General features: G+C 59.9%; 2 protein-coding genes across 2 annotated transcripts in view; one reads left to right on the top strand and one right to left on the bottom strand.

Annotated features, from left to right (window-relative positions):
- P2RX3 (purinergic receptor P2X 3) overlaps positions 1 to 5,213 on the bottom strand; it is a 34,208-nt gene extending 28,995 nt beyond the window's left edge. Inside the window, exon 1 of the mRNA XM_061381519.1 lies at positions 3,338 to 5,213. Within this exon, the coding sequence (XP_061237503.1) occupies positions 3,338 to 3,456 (119 nt within the window). The 5' untranslated portion in view covers positions 3,457 to 5,213. The remainder of the gene's footprint in view (positions 1 to 3,337) is intronic.
- Positions 5,214 to 5,359: 146 nt separating this feature from the next.
- On the top strand, positions 5,360 to 15,505 carry SSRP1 (structure specific recognition protein 1). Its single transcript, XM_061381518.1, has 17 exons — positions 5,360 to 5,498; positions 5,929 to 6,051; positions 6,481 to 6,666; positions 7,602 to 7,707; positions 7,984 to 8,174; positions 8,261 to 8,491; positions 8,615 to 8,718; positions 8,814 to 8,942; positions 9,149 to 9,370; positions 10,306 to 10,378; positions 10,770 to 10,908; positions 11,026 to 11,071; positions 12,903 to 13,032; positions 13,457 to 13,627; positions 13,789 to 13,877; positions 14,572 to 14,758; positions 15,008 to 15,505. Exons 2-17 carry the CDS (start codon positions 5,998 to 6,000, stop codon positions 15,077 to 15,079), a joined length of 2,130 nt encoding a protein of 709 aa, XP_061237502.1. The 5' UTR covers positions 5,360 to 5,498; positions 5,929 to 5,997; the 3' UTR covers positions 15,080 to 15,505.
- The last annotated feature ends 1,906 nt before the right edge of the window (positions 15,506 to 17,411 follow it).

Genomic DNA, 17,411 nt, shown 5'->3' with positions numbered 1-17,411 from the left:
CTGTAAACTGGATCAATTCCCCCCTCTGACCCCACGCGCCCTTTTAACGGCTTTACATGATGGACGTCTTTGGAAGCTTTGACCTGAGGCTGAACGTCATGAACCAAAGTGAGAGGCCGTGCAGATGGGGGTCTTGGTGTGGGAGAGCCAGTGCAGGGCTGCGATGGGCTGGGGGCGCCTGCAACCCCAACAGGCCCTTCCCGGGGCGGAAGGGGCACCCCAGAGGCGGGAGGCCCTCACCCCTGCTTTCCAGGCTGTGGGCTTCCTGAACGAAGGCCCCGGGAACCAACCCCAGGCCGGGCACTGGCTGGCGCGTCTGGGCACTCAAGCCTCAGGGATTGTCTCCTTCCTTCTTAGGTGCCCGCGGGATCCAGAAAAGGGGTCGGCTTTTAGGAAGTCCTCCCCCCACCACCACCGCAGAGGAGACTGCGCATTACGAGCTGGGCCCAGAACAGGCACGAGAAAGGCCCAGGAGTCCTCACTGAGACACCTCCCTGCACTGGGGCGGGTCAGGAAGCCAGGGATGGAGGGGCGGGAGCCACAGGCAAGCAGCTGAAGCTCAGGCCAATACGTGTGTGCGTGCACGTGTGTGTGTGTGCGCGTGGGTGTGTGTGGAGTCGATCAGGTGATCAGGCGGCGTGTTGCTGTACGTACACAAGAGGAGTAATTGACTCCTGTCACTCACGCCCTAGGTAAAGCTGTGCATCTGGTCTACCTGGCAGGGCTAATATGGAAGCGATTCAAGTCAAGCATTAACCTCAAAGCACTAAAAATCCTTTCAAATCCTCCTGAGTTGGAGCCACGGTCACCTTTCTTTGCCTGACTGCCTGGCCTCTTAACGGTTTCTCCTGTGTCCACTTCTGCCCACGCCAATCCCTGGGGTGTCAGCCAGGGCTTCCCACCTCTCCCCCTACACACACACACACACACACACACACACACACACACACACAGGTTGAAACGCACCAGGAGCTTCCATCACAGCCCATCACCCCTCTGCAGCAGTGAAGGATCGGAGGTCCAGCCTCCGCCTGTGGCTGCAGCCCCGTCCTCCACCATCCTCTCCTTGGCTCCTTCTGCTCCAGCCACCAAGACCCCTTCTCGTCCCACATTCACCAGGCTCTTCCACCTGGCAGAGCCGGCCTTCTCTGTCTTGAACCTCCTTCCTCCCCTTCTCGCATCTGGTGGCTCTGACTCATCCTTCAGCTCTTGGCTTCAAAGTCTCATCTCCAGAAAGCCTTCCCTTACTTCCCCGGCTGGGTCAAAGGCAAATCTCTCGGAACCCGCGACCCTTGGGGCACTGCGTGCCCCTTCTTCAACCCCGAGCCACAGCTGCCATTTTACATCTGCTCGTGGAGACGGTCTGATTAGCATCCATCTCTGGCCGGGTCAGCTCCATGGGGGTGAGGACCCGTCCCGCTTGGGCCCACTGTTCCCGTCTCCGTGTCAGGAGAACACGCTCGATACACTCCTGCTACCTTCCTGACCACAGACGGGCGTCCGGGCTCAGGTGCACAGAGATGCGGCTGAGACCAGGGGCTGGGCTGAAGAGAGCGCTGATGGAACTGCCAGGCGCTGCTCCGTGGGGAGCTGTCAGACTGGGAGACGGATGGGGCTGGATGTCAAGACGCCAAAGTGCCTCTCCTACCCGCCCAGCAGGCCAGCCTGCAGCACTGAGAATGGGGCGCTGGACTGGATCAGGGAGGGGGAGAGACAAGGGCGGTGGGGGGCGTGGGCGATGGAGCCCGCTGGGTCTCTCCTCCATCAGCCTCCGGCCTGGAGCCCACGGAGCCAGGCCAGGCTGGAAGGTACTGAAGTAGCTCTGTGCTCACCTGGACCAACAGACCATTCAGCGGCAACGAACCACAGCCGTGCACACACAGGCGAACGTGGAGCCTTAAGAACCAACTTTGAGCCAGGCACCGGAGATGCCGACGGAGAGCACGTGCAAACATCCTATCTCGTGAAACCCCCGTGTGGGAACAGAACTTCATTTAAAGCCATTTAATCTCATCCCAAAGCTTGAATCCCTCCTCTCATGTCTCTGCGAGGAGACTGCACGTGCAGCCTCGTCTACACACCGCATGAATGAAACCCACTGGTTCTCAGCACGCGTGTGGAGCTGCTAAAAATTTTCTTCATCCACGGCCACCCGTCTTTCCACGCGCTACTCCAGCCTGGCGGGCCAGCAGGTCCCCTCCAGCAGCCCCAGCCCGCACGCACACGGGTCTCCTTTGACCTCCCGGCACAAACTCCTGATGGTCATCGGCGGCTTTCTGTCTCCCACACACAGACCCGTTGTCTCAAGGAACAGCACGAGGCTAGAGACCCACATGCCAGGGAAAAAGAAACAGACCTCCGAGGTTTCTGTCCCGCTTTCCTAATTTGAACGACCATGAGAAGGACAGAACCTGTGTTTCCCCCCGGCCATTGTCTGTTTCATGAACCTTTGTGTGTACTTTGTATGTACACATGTATACGTGTGTGTACGTGTGTACATTGTGCATCTGCAAGAGGGGGGCGCCAAGAGCGGGTGTTTGGACCTCCCTGGCTCTTAAGCAACTCCCAGGATGGATTCTGGGGCATGAATTCAGGCGGACGTAGGGCACTGATGCTCTCTGACAAAGGGGAGTATTTCTGGTCCTTGAGGGGGGCGGTCCCCTATGTCATGCTCAGGAAAGCCTCCTTTCTCTGCAGTATATCTTCCCTGGAGGGGTGTTTGCACTCGTTTCTGCCTGCCGCCAGTCCCCCCACAGGGGCAGGGTCCCCAACTCTAACGCTCTCCCTCCCTGTCCTGAGCTCAGAGAACGAGGGCTCCCCTTCCGCATTCTCGCAGCATCTTGCCCAGCCCGCCCCTTCTCTGTGTCCTCTCCGCCATCCACCTGGTCAACCTGTCGCGGATTCCCTTGTCTCATTGCCTTCCCCTCCCTTCCCCTGGCTCCCTCATCTTTCTGAGACCCCTGAAGAGTTGATTGAAGGCAATGGGAAGATGTGTGTGTGTGTGTGTGTGGGGGGGTCTGTTCTCTGGCTGGGGCTGGGGCTGGGGGAGAGGAGAGAGGGAAGGGGAGATGGTGGAAGGGCAAGAGCTCCCCTCCTCGGGGTGATGGCCACGGTCCAACTAGGGAGGGTTTAGTGGGAAAAGAACTCCCCGATGACGGCAGTGGAGGACAGCGCCTGGGACAGGTCCCCACAGATGAGGCTGCTGCCCCCCAAAAGCGGAGACACTTAGGCAGCTGGGCAGCAACACTGAAGGGAGGCAGGGGAGGATGGGACCCGGGAGTGGCCCTCGGGGTCACTAGGACCTCAGGTTTCTAGGTCCTGGGGGCCAGAGACTCACCCCACGAAGTAGGAGATGATGAGAAGCTGAACCGCTCGGTTGATGATCCCAATGGTCCAGCTCTTCACGACCACCGACTTGGTGGTCTCGTAGGTGAAGAAATCTGAGATGCAGTTCATGCTGAGAGAATGACCCCTCAGGAGAGACCCGATGGTGGACTCAGGAGGGAGGGGTCATCCGGATGGAGGCTGGGAGGGGGGGCGGCTTAGAGGGGGCTTGAGGAGCCTGTTCCTTTAAGTCAGGCAACCCTAGCTCAGGGCTCAGCTTCTCTCTGCTCTCAACCCTGTGGGCTGCCAAGAGTCCAAGGCCAGGGTGGGGGACCCCCTTTTTGTTGGTCTCCACCCCACTCCCCTATGATGTCACGGCAGGGGTGGGGTCTCCAATCCCAGGCTCCTGATTGCCTGGGATGCAGCTGGCTGGGGCCCTCTGGGACTTATGCTTTATCTGCACTCTGTCTACCGCTTCGGTTCTGTTCTCTTGTGCTGCGTCTCCATCCCAGCTCACCAGCTGCTCCACGCTCTCCTGAAAGCCCCTTGCAATACCCCACCCCACCCACCTAGCAGCCTGCTTGGGCTGAGTTTATTCCTGTCTTCCTATAGCGCTCAGTTCTACAGACACCCCGCTCTTTTCAAGAGCTGCCATCAACAGCCTGGGTTGGGGGAGGGGTGGTCTCCTGAACCTTTCTCCTGGTCTCAGGGGAGAGGGTAACTAAAGAGTCACTTAGTTTCTATTTCCTATTCATCCTGGCAGTGGCTGAAGTTCTACTTTCAGCATTGCATTATAACACTGGGTGTTTTTTTTTTGGGGGGGGGTTGTTTTACTGTCAATGTATTTATCTGAATCATCTGTTTGATTACATGCTCCTGGAAGCTTGGAGCTGTTTCCATCTTGCTTGCTAGTTTCCTCAAATCCTACCACTGTGTGGGAGCTCAATGCGTATTTATTGAATTTAGTTGAATTTATGTTGCTAGAGAGTGTGGGAACAGCCATCACCCAGAGGGTAAAGCCATGAGTTTTGGGAACAACGGTGCGTTTACTTTGTCTCTTGTCCCAGGATCAAAGCTACTGGTGTAACCACAGGTCAGACTGTCAGAGAAATGTTCAAGTTTCAACATTCTGCCCTAATGTCTCCATGCACGACACATATCGTCAGTCATTCTGAAATAGAGTCACGGTGAGGATGACAGAGGAGAGCTCGACCGTGGTAGGTAGATCTGTCTTCAGCTCTGTCGCCAACTGAGACCCCAGGGCTCCTCCCCTAAGGGCCTCAGCTTTCCCCATCTGCAAAAAGAGGTTGGAGCATAGAAACCCAGACATCTCTCCCAAGTCCGGCCGCCTCTGATTTTGCAAGATGCACCCCAGGACTCTAGAAGGTGGGGGTGTGGGGGTGGCTGGCTTCCGCAGTCCCAGGGTGATAGGCTTTCAAAGCAGTTGTGGCTCCGTGATGAACCTGACACCAGCGCTTGAACTTGGCATGGCCGCTGGCCAGCCCCTTCCAGGCAATTCACAACTTGTAGGGGCTGCTGGAAGTTTCGGGGGTGCAGCGAGCTCATTTGCAAAAGGACCCAGTCCTCTCTGGACAGGGGAGTGTGGTGCAGTCACAGCGACATCAACGCCTGCATTCTCCTGGAAGCCAGTGGGAGGGGGCACTTCTCTGCACAACTCTTCCAATCTTTTCCTTCTTGGGTCAGACTCCTTTCGGCTTTACGGAAACCACTATTGTACAGGAGATACACGCCCTCATTGCAAGGGCCACGCGCTTCGGGGCCCAGTCTGATAAAAAACACTACGCAAATTCTCTTCTAAAAAGCCTAGGCATCTTTAGCGTTTAAGGGGCCCCCGATTTCCGGGCCCGAGGGTCGGGGGCAGCGCGGGCGGGCGGGCGGGCGGAGCCGGGGTCAGCGGTCGCGCGGGCGGGCAGGGCCGGGTACGCCCCGCGGGTCCTCCGGCGCTGCCGGCACTCTAGCCGGGCGCCTCGCGGGCGGCGCCTCTCTAGCCGGCCGCCGTCTCTGTGGCCAGCGCTTCCGGTGGCGGGACGCGGGGCCGCGCACGCGGGAAGAGCCTGCTCAGCGCCCCTGCCCGGCCCCCGCCCGCGCCGTCCCCCCGCCCCGGCGCGCTTACGGCCTGGGCGCCGGCGGCCGCGAGGCTCCGGCCCGAGGAGGTGGGTGGTCGCCGGCCGCGTGCAGGGCGCGGCCCCGGCTCCCCCGCGGGGTGCGCGCGGTGGGCCGGCCCGCGTTGGAGGCGGCCGGCCGCGGGCTAGTCCATTTTGGGGGGCGGGGGGACCTGCGGGTCTGGGGGCGCTGGGAGGCCTGGGGGGACGCCCTGCGCGCTGAGTCGGCCGGGCCCGGGGGGCTGCGCTGCTCGGTGCCGCGGCGCCCGGTGCAGCGCCCAGGTCGGGTGTCGGGTTGGGGGGGGGTGGTGTCAGCACTTCTTGGGGCAGGCCTGGCACCCCAGGAATGGGCCCGGCACCCCAGGACTGGGCCCGGGCCCCCGGGCGGAGGAGATAGGACGCATGCCCGGTGCAGCGGGCCCATCCGGGGGCACCGTGAGCGGCTCTCCTTCCTATCCACCTCTCTCCCTCTCGAATCCAGATCCCCAGCGCGCCCTCCGTCTGCGCGCCCACCCAGGAGTTTCGGGGGTACCAACAGGGCTAGGTCAGCATGGCAGAAACCCTGGAGTTCAACGACGTGTATCAGGAGGTGAAGGGCTCCATGGTGAGAAGGGCCCCGCGGAGGGAGGGGAGCGGACCTGCAGGGCCACTGATCATGCCCGTGCTCTGCATGGGCATGCTGGTTTGGAAAAGGAGTCAGAGTACTCGTGTGTGCTTAGGGTTCCCGGCCACTGAGAAGCGGTGCCCAGGGAAAGGACCAGAATCAGGTCCGCTTGAAGGGCCTCACAGCTGCTATACCGAGTCCTGGAGCCTGGAAAGTGAGACCCTGCAAGGGTTGTGGATGCTTGAGCCAGGATTAGAGCCCAAGGGTCCTAGCGAGCTTGTCTCCCTTTACCGGCCCTCAGGGCTCCTCACGGCTGCTGCTGCTCCAGTCTGTGGATGTCAGACGGGCCCAGACGGGGCGCCAGGTGGGACTGACCCTGGTCTGCTGCGCTGCGGCGTCCCCACACATTTGGGCCTGTTTCCCCCACAGAATGATGGTCGGCTGAGGCTGAGCCGCCAGGGCATCATCTTTAAGAACAGTAAGACGGGCAAGGTGGACAACATCCAGGCCGGGGAGCTGACCGAAGGCATCTGGCGCCGGGTGGCTCTGGGCCACGGGCTTAAACTGCTCACGAAGAACGGCCATGTCTATAAGTATGACGGCTTCCGGGAATCGGTGAGACACCCTGTTGCCATCGCCCCCCCTTGACTGCCATCACCCCCTCTTGACTATGTATCTCCTTTAGTTTTAATCCTCTAGACAGTTACCCCTTCTTCTGGTAACTGTGCGATCGCTGGTTTGGGCTCCTTACAGCAGGACCAGTGAAGCTGTTAAGCAATCAAGGTTCAGTTTTGAGTCAGTCTCAGGAGTTTCTGGAGAAGGCAATGGCAACCCACTCCAGTATTCTTGCCTGGAAAATCCCATGGACGGAGGAGCCTGGTAGGCTGCAGTCCATGGGGTGCTAAGAGTCGGACACGACGGAGCGACTTCACTTTCACTTTCATGCATTGGGGGAGGAAATGGCAGCCCACTCCAGTGTTCTTACCTGGAGAATCCCAGGGATGGCAGGGCCTGGTGGGCTGCCGTCTATGGGTCACACAGAGTCGGACATGACTGAAGCGACTTAGCAGTAGCAGGAGTTTCTTTGTGCCCTGACTCCAGAAGTTTTTCTGCTGTTTTGATTTTGTTTTTTTTTTTTTTGGTGTCTTCTGCTTGTTGTCTTTATCCAGGTTCTGGGTCTTAACCTGATGCTTTAGTTTGGGTTTTGTTTTTCCATTGTGACCTGCGTGCATTCAAGACTTTACTTCATTTTCGTTTCCATTTTCGCTAAAGCCATACCTGTACAAACTCAGAAAAAAACATTGCGAGACCCCTGACTGGGAATGTCAGCCCCTTATTGTATTCCTCCCCCAAGCTGAGAAATAACCCAGAAATAATTTCTTCCCACAGTCTTTTAAACAGTTTTATAGCTGTGACTCTTAAGTCAGCAAGGATTTCTGATACAAGGTATACTGGGACAGCTTCTCAGAAACAGATAATCCCAGAACATTCAAGTTTGTGTTCAGGCCATCAGGAGTTTACTGGCCTGGTTCTCTTTCCTTTCCCTACAGGAGTTTGAGAAACTCTCTGATTTCTTCAAAACTCACTATCGCCTGGAGCTAATGGAGAAGGACTTGTGTGTGAAGGGCTGGAACTGGGGAACCGTGAAGTTTGGTGGTGAGTCCTGCGGGAGATTGAGGTTTCGGGGGAGGAGGAAAGATGAAAGATTTCCCCCTTTAACTCGTCTTGCTCTCTCTCTGCTACTGCCTCTGATCTCTTGTCCGTTTGTAAACGATCGTGTGTTTATCGAGGACCAACGGTGTATTAGGGGGTCTGGGATAAACAGACAGCCCCTCAGCCCTCTCCGTAGGGAGCCTACAGTCTGGTGGGAGCGCAGTTTATGCTGAGCCAGGGGAAGGGCCTGTGGATGGATCGTCCGCCTTTTCCCCACAGGGCAGCTGCTTTCCTTCGACATTGGCGACCAGCCGGTCTTCGAGATCCCTCTCAGCAATGTGTCCCAGTGCACCACCGGCAAGAATGAGGTGACGCTGGAATTCCACCAGAACGATGATGCAGAGGTCTCCCTCATGGAGGTGCGCTTCTACGTGCCGCCCACCCAGGAGGACGGCGTGGACCCCGTCGAGGTGAGGCTTTCTGCGGTGCTGAGCGGGCCCTGGATAGCCCCGCGGCTGGGTCCCAGCGGCTCGATGACCCGCGTGTGCTTCGTCAGGCCTTTGCCCAGAACGTGCTGTCGAAGGCGGACGTGATCCAGGCCACCGGAGACGCCATCTGCATCTTCCGGGAGCTGCAGTGTCTGACGCCCCGAGGCCGCTACGACATCCGCATCTACCCCACCTTCCTGCACCTGCACGGGAAGACCTTCGACTACAAGATCCCCTACACCACGGTGCTGCGGCTCTTCCTGCTGCCCCACAAGGACCAGCGCCAGATGTTCTTTGTGGTAAGCTGCAGCCCCGGGGCTGCCCGGCCTCTGGGAGGAAGGCGTCGCCCGTGTCTGTCTAGTTCACCCGCTGGTCCTCCAAGCCCTGGCTGGCGCTGAACCCCGTCGGTCCTTCCCCCACAGATCAGCCTGGACCCCCCCATCAAGCAGGGTCAGACTCGCTACCACTTCCTCATCCTGCTCTTCTCCAAGGACGAGGACATCTCCCTGACGCTCAACATGAACGAGTGAGTGAGGCTGTCCCCGGCCTGGGCAGGGGGCGGGTGCGTGGGTGGGCGGGCGGAAGGCTGCAGTGCCCCCGCCCGCTTCTTGCTGTCCTCAGGGAGGAGGTGGAGAAGCGCTTTGAGGGGCGGCTCACCAAGAACATGTCAGGATCCCTCTACGAGATGGTCAGCCGGGTCATGAAAGCGCTGGTGAACCGCAAGATCACGGTCCCGGGCAATTTCCAAGGGTGAGCACGCCGGCCTGGGCTGCTGCCTGCTGTGGGGGGCGGGGGGTGCATTCCCAGGTGACCCCCTGCTGGGAACACCGCCCCCGCGGGGCCCTGGGTGGGCGGTCGCTGGAGGGGGCAGCCCCTTGAGGCTTACACATTGGGGGGCCTGGGGCATGCTGTGCGCCTGCTGCCCAGGTGGCACTGACCGTGCCCCCCCCCCCCAGGCACTCGGGGGCCCAGTGCATCACCTGCTCCTACAAGGCCAGCTCAGGGCTGCTGTACCCCCTGGAGCGGGGCTTCATCTACGTCCACAAGCCGCCCGTGCACATCCGCTTCGACGAGATCTCCTTTGTCAACTTCGCCCGCGGGACCACCACCACGCGTTCCTTTGACTTTGAAATTGAGACCAAGCAGGGCACCCAGTATACCTTCAGCAGCATTGAGAGGTGAGTGCCTCTGCCCAGCCCTCCCGGGCACCCTGGCCCTGACCCAGCCTCCTCCACTGGGCGGCCCAGCCTCTCCAGGCCGGTGACTCTTCTCTGAGCAGAGTTTCTCTTCTGCTGCCTGGAATTTGGTCCTCTCCCTTGGGGTGCTTAGTCTTTGGCAGCCGCTGCATTGCTTGCTTTCTGTACTTAAAAAAATCCGAGTGCCGTACGTGTTTGGTACTAGTCCTCCTCCTCTTCCCGCACGATGGAAATGCTGTCTCCTTCTTTGCTTGAATGATCTCTGTGCCTGAGAACACAGCAGCTGTTCATTGAATGCTGGCTGGGGGCTACATGTTTCACAGACACGTTCACAGTCAGCCTTCATAACAGCCTGAGAAGGCTGGGTTGCTGCTGCTGCTAAGTCATTTCAGTCGTGTCCGATTTTGTGCGACCCCATAGACGGCAGCCCACTAGGCTCCCCCGTCCCTGGGATTCTCCAGGCAAGAACACTGGAGTGGGGTGCCATTTCCTTCCCCAGTGCATGAAAGTGAAGTCGCTCAGTCGTGTCCGACTCCTAACGACCCCATGGACTGCAGCCCACCAGGCTCCTTCGCCCATGGGATTCTCCAGGCAAGAGTACTGGAGTGGGGTGCCATTGCCTTCTCCAGAAGGCTGGGTTACAGACTAGCAAAACGCCCAGCCCGCCTCCCCGCTGCTTGTGCATGTTGGTGGACAGGCACACACTCCTTCCTGCCTTTTATTCCTCTGAAATCTTAAGATCCTGTAAGTTTTCTTCAAGACCAGCACCTGACTCTTCTCTGCCTGCTGTCCGCCAGGGGTCTCTGAGATCCCGGGCGTGATCAAGCTGTCGTGCGGCCCCTGGGGGGTGTCAGGACAGCCTGCAGCCCACCCCGCGTTGGACCTGCTCATTGGGTAACGGGCCCCTCTCCTCTCAGGGAGGAGTATGGCAAGCTGTTCGACTTCGTCAACGCTAAGAAGCTCAACATCAAAAACCGAGGGCTGAAAGAGGTACCTGGGCGTGCTCGGGAGGAGCCTCGCCTGCTGTCTCTGTCGGGGAAGGGGCTGGGGTTGGCGCGGCTTCTTTTTCACTCTTTCTTCTCTTCTCGCCCTTGTAGAAAAAAGAGGTGCGTGAGACCCTCCCCCTCCGGGTACAGGTTTCCTGGCATGACCTTAGAGCAGGCTCCGCAGCCCCCCAGGGGCCCCCCGGGGGCCGGGCGCGGGAGGGGCTTGGACTAACCGGGTCGCCAGGGAGTCGGGCAGACGCTCTGCGCTGAGCTGTGTGTGGACACGCGGTCCTGGGGCTCCAGGCGTGGTTGCTCCCAGCTGCTCACAGGCATGGGGATGGCTTCCGCGGGCACAGGGCGGGGGGCTGGCCCTGAGCCCCATGCCCGCCCTGCAGGGCATGAACCCCAGCTACGACGAATACGCCGACTCGGACGAAGACCAGCACGACGCCTACCTGGAACGGATGAAGGAGGAGGGCAAGATCCGCGAGGAGAACGCCAACGACAGCAGCGATGACTCGGGAGAGGAGACCGGTGGGCTGGGCAGCCTGGCGGGGAGCGGGGCGGGGTCTTCCGGGGGTGGAGTGGGGCGGGGTCCCCGGGGGACGGGGGTCCCAGGGACGGAGCTCACGGGCCTGTGCTCTTTTTCAGATGAGTCCTTCAACCCGGGTGAAGAGGAGGAGGATGTGGCAGAGGAGTGAGTCGTGGGTCTACCCCGCGGGGTGAGGGTGGCCCTTAAGCTTCAGGAACCGGAATACCTCTGGGTGTTCCCAAGTCCCGGAGTTACCTACTGACCGAGAGTAGAAAAGTGACCGCTACTGAAGTGATACAGGGACACGTTTTAAAGTTGTCAAGATGCTTTGTAAGTGCGAAGCACCTCCTGAAACCAGAAAAGGACAATGGAGAGAACAGGGGTAGGGGCAGAGCTTGCCCGCTTCCCAGCTGCGGTCCTCGGGTCAGGCGGTGCATCTCTGTCTTCCCCTATGAGATGGTAGTGTCTATCACGACTTTTTAAAAAAAAATTAGTTTTGGCTGGGCTGGGTGTTCGTCGCTGGGTGCAGGCTTTCTCTGGTTGCGGGGAGCAGGGGCTGCTCTCTGCTCTCAGGGTGCGGGCTTTTCACTGCAGAGGCCTGTCTTGTTTTGGAGCACAGGCTCTAGGGTGCAAGGGCCTTCAGGAATTGTGACTCATGGGGCTTAGCTGCTGTGCAGCGTGTTGGAATCTTCCCAGAGCAGGGATCAAACCTGTGTCCCACTGGGAAGTTCTCTATGGAGACTTCTTGATTGCCAGTTTCAGAAATGTGACTCAAACTGACTTTCGCGTAAGAGTGAGTTTTATTAGGTCATGTAACCAGAGAGTCTGGTGATAGGATTGGGCTCAGGCACCTGAATCCAGAGGCTTCCCTGGTGGCTCAGACAGTGAAGAATGCACCTGCAATGCGGGAGATACGGGCTCCATCCCTGGGTGGGGACGATTTCCTGGAGAAGGGGATGGCAACCCACTCCAGTATCCTTGCCCGGAAACATCCCATGGACAGAGGAGCCACAACTTAGCGACTAAACCACCACCACCACGACTGAATCCAGGTGCTCAAAAGTTGAGCGGAATATTAATTGTTCCTTCTGATTTCCTTATTTTTAGATAGGGGCATGCATTGCTAAATGACCCTGAGCAGCATGGGGCAGGCTCAGTCCTACAGTTTAACACTCAGAAGCGCTGCTTTTTTCAGAGCAGTGGTGAATAGTGTGGTTGCCTCCCCTTCCCGAGTCTGAGTTCTGAGATGTGCTCTGATGGGTCAGAATTAAGCCATGGACCCCCCCCGCCGCCCCGCACCCTGCTTAGAGCCTGTGGTTGGGGTGTGCTCCCCCTGAATGGGGCTGGGTGGTTCTCTTGTTCCAAAAGAATTAACAAAGGTTGGGCAGCAAAAAGAAAAGGAAAATATGCTGGAGTCCACTGGTTCTACTTGCTACATACTTGGGAAGGTCAGTGAGCAAATGCTTGTGAAAATGCCTTGGAAATGGCTCCTCACCGTGATGCAGGTGTAAGGGGGCTCCACCTTCTGAGGAGCTGAGCACATGTGATGGAGGGGACTGCTTAGGGGTACTGGGTTGGACTGAAGGTGGTCCCCCCACTTTTTACATGGTAGCTGATTATCTCTTCAACAGAGAAAACTGCAGGGTTAAAACAGTTAGCTCAGAGGAAGCGGTGAAGTGGACCTGGGGCATTTTCTGGGCAAGATGAGACCGTGGCTTCGTCTCCAGGGGCGTGGGGTCTGGGTTAGGCCGTGACCCAAGAAAGCCGCAGAGGCCCCCCCCCCCGCGTCATTTGCGTCTTGCTGATGGATTTGACGGGGAAGCCGCTTCCACAGCTGGGTGGGGACCGGGTGGTCGAAGGCACGTCAGCGAGAGGAGGACGCGCGCCGCAGCCCTGCTCTGTCTCTGCTCCCTGGGCGGGGATCTTCGGGCTCGTCCTCCTGTCCTAAGCTGGTGGGGGGCTCTCCTCTCTCTCTGAGCCCTGCTGTCCTCGACAGGTTTGACAGCAATGCCTCCGCCAGCTCCTCCAGTAACGAGGGCGATAGCGACCGGGAAGAGAAGAAACGGAAGCAACTTAAAAAGGCCAAGATGGCCAAGGACCGCAAGAGCCGCAAGAAGCCCCTGGAGGTGCAGACTCTGCTGGGTGGTGGGGGTGGCCGTCCTCTTTCAGTCTCTCTGCAGCTCCCCCCACTCCGGTAAGGCCTGCCGACTGGTGCTGCTTGGTCGAGTTTTGTAACCACCGGCGCTGGCCTTGAGGAGGAGCCTGGAGAATTTTCAGTCTGGCCCTTGAGACAGTTAGCTTCTGGGAGATCCAAATTGGGAGCAGGCTTCTGTCCTGGAGCCCAAGGAGAGGGTTCCGCGTGAGCTTAGGCTGGGGTGCAGAGCGGCGGAGGTCATGGTCTCCATCCCTGGGGGGCTCTCCGTCTAGCCTGATGCTGCGCAGTCTTTTCTCCATTGTGTCCCTCTAAGAAGGAGCTCCAGGTCATCTCTTGGGGAGAATGTGGAGCTTTGTGGGCAGTAGGTGGCTGACGGCCTCTGGGTTCCTACACAGGTGAAGAAGGGCAAGGACCCCAACGCCCCCAAGAGGCCCATGTCTGCCTACATGCTGTGGCTGAATGCCAGCCGGGAGAAGATCAAGTCAGACCATCCGGGCATCAGCGTCACGGACCTCTCCAAGAAGGCGGGTGAGATCTGGAAGGGAATGTCCAAGGAGAAGAAGGAGGTGAGGAGCCGCGGACAGGCAGCGTCGGGACCCTGGGATCTGATGGAGGCGGGTGGGCCCAGGGCTATGGTTCTGTGCTGGTTTTGCCTGCATCGGGGCAGGGGTTTAATATATATATATATTTTCCTGATTTTTTCATTCCCTGTGTGTGCGTGACTCAGGAGTGGGATCGCAAGGCTGAGGATGCCAGGAGGGAATATGAAAAAGCCATGAAGGAATACGAAGGTGGCCGTGGAGAGTCTTCCAAGAGGTGAGAGTTGGGAACAAAATGACCCAGGAGCTGCTTTTCTGGCAGATATTTTTGCAGTTTCAGGTTGAGAATTGGAGTGTTAACAGACACGCTTCTGACTGCAGTAGGGCAGTGCTGCTCAGATCGGGGTAGGCAGTTGCCCAGGTACGGGGAATGGGCTAGAGGATTTCTGAAAGTAACTTGGATAAATATGGCTCATTTTCCTAAGAGCCATATTTTCCTTCAATTTTATTTTAAGGGGTGGGGGAGATTAAAAATAATTACTATTACGGAGCGTAAGTCACATGAATTTTAAAGGTAAAGTAACAGATGTTAGGAAGATCCCTTAGAGAAGGAAAGGGCAGCGCACTCCAGTATTCTTGCCTGGAAAGTGCCATGGACAGAGGAGCCTGGCGGGCTAGTCAGTGGTCTCTCAAAAGAGTGGGACACGACTTAGTGACTCACCAACAACAGACGTTGAGCAAGTTTTGCATATGGGGCTGCTTCAGGCTGTAGCCCCTGATCCTTCCTGTGATTCAGTTATGATGAGCTCCCCTGGGGCACTCAGGGCTGACACGCCTGGCTGTGTACGTTTAGCGTGAGCTGGGCAATGTGGCTGGGATTGGGAAAGGCCCTGTGAAAGCCAGGAGAGGTTCGGCCCTGATGATGTGGGGAACCTGAGGGCCCAGCACCCCCTTCCCTCTTGCTCACCTAGGGACAAGTCCAAGAAGAAGAAGAAAGTCAAAGTGAAGATGGAGAAGAAATCCACACCCTCCCGGGGCTCATCATCGAAGTCTTCATCAAGGCAGCTGAGCGAGAGCTTCAAGAGCAAAGAGTTTGTGTCCAGTGACGAGAGCTCTTCCGGAGAAAACAAGGGCAAAAAGAAGAGAAGGCGGAGTGAGGTGTGGCGGGGCTTGGGGGGCCGCGGGGCATGGAAGGGTGGGGGCCGCTGGGCTGGTGGCGGGACAGACAGACGCTCCTGGACGGAGGGGTAATGAAGGGGAGCGGGTGGGTGGAATCTGTGCTTCGAAGGCTAACACTGGGGTGCAGGGAGCGGGTAGCCAAGTGGGGGTCCTTCTCTGAAAAGTGGCTGGGGGGGAGGGTGGCCTGGACTCTGTACCTCTCCCCTGTAAGAGACCTTTGGCTTTCAGGACTCCGAAGAAGAGGAACTAGCCAGTACTCCCCCTAGCTCAGAAGACTCGGCATCAGGATCTGATGAATAGAGAAGAAGATTGTGTCTCCTGGGGCTTGCCCCGTCCCAGCCCCAGTCTCCCCACCCGTGTTTTGGTACCTGTTTTCTCCTATGAAATGCAGTCCTTGGGTTCTGTGCCATCTGAACAAGCTTTCCCGCTAGTCTGCACTTCCCTGGGGCCGCAGGGGAGGCGTCTCACCCTGCGGCTTCAGAAGATGGCTGTTTATAATCCGGGGAGACATCTGGTGGGGGCCAGGGCAGGGCTGGATCCCACCGCGCGCCCTGCCTTCCCGCCCTTTGGGGTATAGCTGCTGCTTGTCCTGTACAAGTTGCCGCAGGCAGGGGTCCTGTGAGGGCAGGTCTGTAGCTCCTAACTGGGGCCTATTTCTACTTTTATTTTGTATTTCTGGTCTGTGAAAAATGAACATTTAATAAAGGGAACTGACTTTGGAAATCACGTCCTTAGGCCTCCTCTCTCACCCCGCTGTATGGCTCTCACTCTTCTTGGTGTTTACTGCACTCATCTGACCCTTCAGCTGGGAAGCGAGTCTCCAGGTACAGCCTGTTCTGTTCCCGGCTGGACAAGCATTGGTTTTCAGTCTCTTCTGGTGGGATGGGCCACCTGAGAGTCTAGAAATGACAGCTGATCTGATTAGGCAGCCTCTCTCACAGCGGCACTCCATTAGCAAAGCTGAGAGGGCAGCTCCGGCTCCAGCCTTAATCACCTGCGAGTCCAGGGTCTTGGAAGTCTTTCGATAATGGAATCAGGATTGACCAATCTTCCCCGCAAATGGGGGGGGGGGAATGGAAACTTGAGCCCGCAGAATTGGGGGGGAAGAGTGCTGTGTGTTGGGGTGGGGGTGGGGGTGTAGCCTGATAGGGGTTCGGGAAAGGGGTGGAGTATGTGTGAAGCCTTTCTTGTGGAGAAAAGGGGTATGCGGCATTGTTAGGCGGGGAGGAATTTATGTTGGGCGGGGCAGGCATGCCTGCTAAGCCGCTGCAGTCGAGTCCGACCCTCTGCGACCCTGTGTGGACTGCAGCCCGCCAGGCTCCTCTGTCCATGGGACTCTCCAGGCAGGGATGCTGGAGAGGGCTGCCGTGCCCCGCTCCAGGGGCCCTCCCTGACCAGGGATGTGCCACCTGGGAAGCGCGGGGGCAGGCGCCACAGGAGACGCGCGAGGGTCAGCGGTCATCCTCGCGGGCTGCAGACTGAGCCGGCGCGCGCGGAGAGCCCAGGGGCCGGCCTGTGGCTCTGGCCGGGGGAAACCTCTCCCGCGCGGGCCCCGCAGGGCGGCAGCCCGCCCACCGCCCGGGCCCGGGCCGCCTCCTCTCTAGGCCGCCGTCTCGGTGGCCTTCCGCCCCAGCGCCGAGTTGCGTCAGCTTCGCGGGGGTCCGAACCGGGGCGGGCCCTCGTGGGCCGGGGGCGGCTTTATTTGCATGCGCCCCGGCGAACTAGGCGGCGCGCGGACACTGGCGAGGCGCCCCAAAACTCTCGAGGCGCCCGGGGGCGGGGCCCGGCGGGATGTGGGCGGGCAGGGGCGGGGCCCGGCGGCCCCCGGGGCGGGGAGGGGGCGGGGCCAAGCGCCCCTGGGGCGGGGATAGAGGCGGGCTAGGGGCGGGGATAAGGGCAGGGCCCGCCGGCTGTGGGCGGGGCCGTGGGCGGGCCCAGGGCGGCCCCGCCCGGACTCCTCCAGGCTCGGTCCCGCGGCTGCGGCGGCGGCGGCGGCGGCGGCGGCTGAGACTCACGACGGGGTGCGGAGCGCGGGCCTGGCGGAGCCGGACCTTGGAGGAGAGCCTGAGTGCGCGGGGGCGGCTCCAGGGCGGGGGCGAGGTACGGGGGCGGTGGGCGCTCTTGCGTCGAGACCGCGGCCGAGATTGGGGGCGGGGGGCGGTCACGAGGAAAGTTTGCACGGCCCGGGGGCCCGGGAGCCCGGGGGCTGGGGCGTGCGCGCGGGGGCGCAGGGCGCAGGGCCTGAAGCGCGTGCCGGCCGAGCCCGGGAGTGGGGCCGAAGCTGCAGGCGGAGCCCGCGGCGGGCGGAGCCGGCGGAGGGACCCTAGCCCCCTTCTCCCCGACTGGGCCCCCGCCCCCGGCACGCCCCCGGCCGCCGCAGCCCGCCCCCGCCCGGCGCGCGTCCCCGGGCCCCCGTCTGTCCGTCCGCCGGCTGCGCCCCATCCCGCGCGCGGGGCCTTCGCCGCCCCCTCCTCCAGCCTGCCGTCCCCTCCCCCCGGCAGCCGCGGCCCCCTGTGCCCGGAGCTCCCCGCCGGGCCCCTCCAGACGGCCCCTCGCCCCGGGTTCTCTCGTCTCGCAGTTGGCCCTCCCTCCTGCGGCAGTGTCCTCTCCGGCCCCGGCCCCGGCCGGCGGG

This window comes from Bos javanicus, chromosome 15 (genome assembly GCF_032452875.1).
Source record: "Bos javanicus breed banteng chromosome 15, ARS-OSU_banteng_1.0, whole genome shotgun sequence".
Lineage (NCBI taxonomy): Eukaryota > Metazoa > Chordata > Mammalia > Artiodactyla > Bovidae > Bos > Bos javanicus.
Note: the sequence above shows the minus strand (reverse complement) of the source record. Positions and strands in the feature narration are given on the sequence as shown.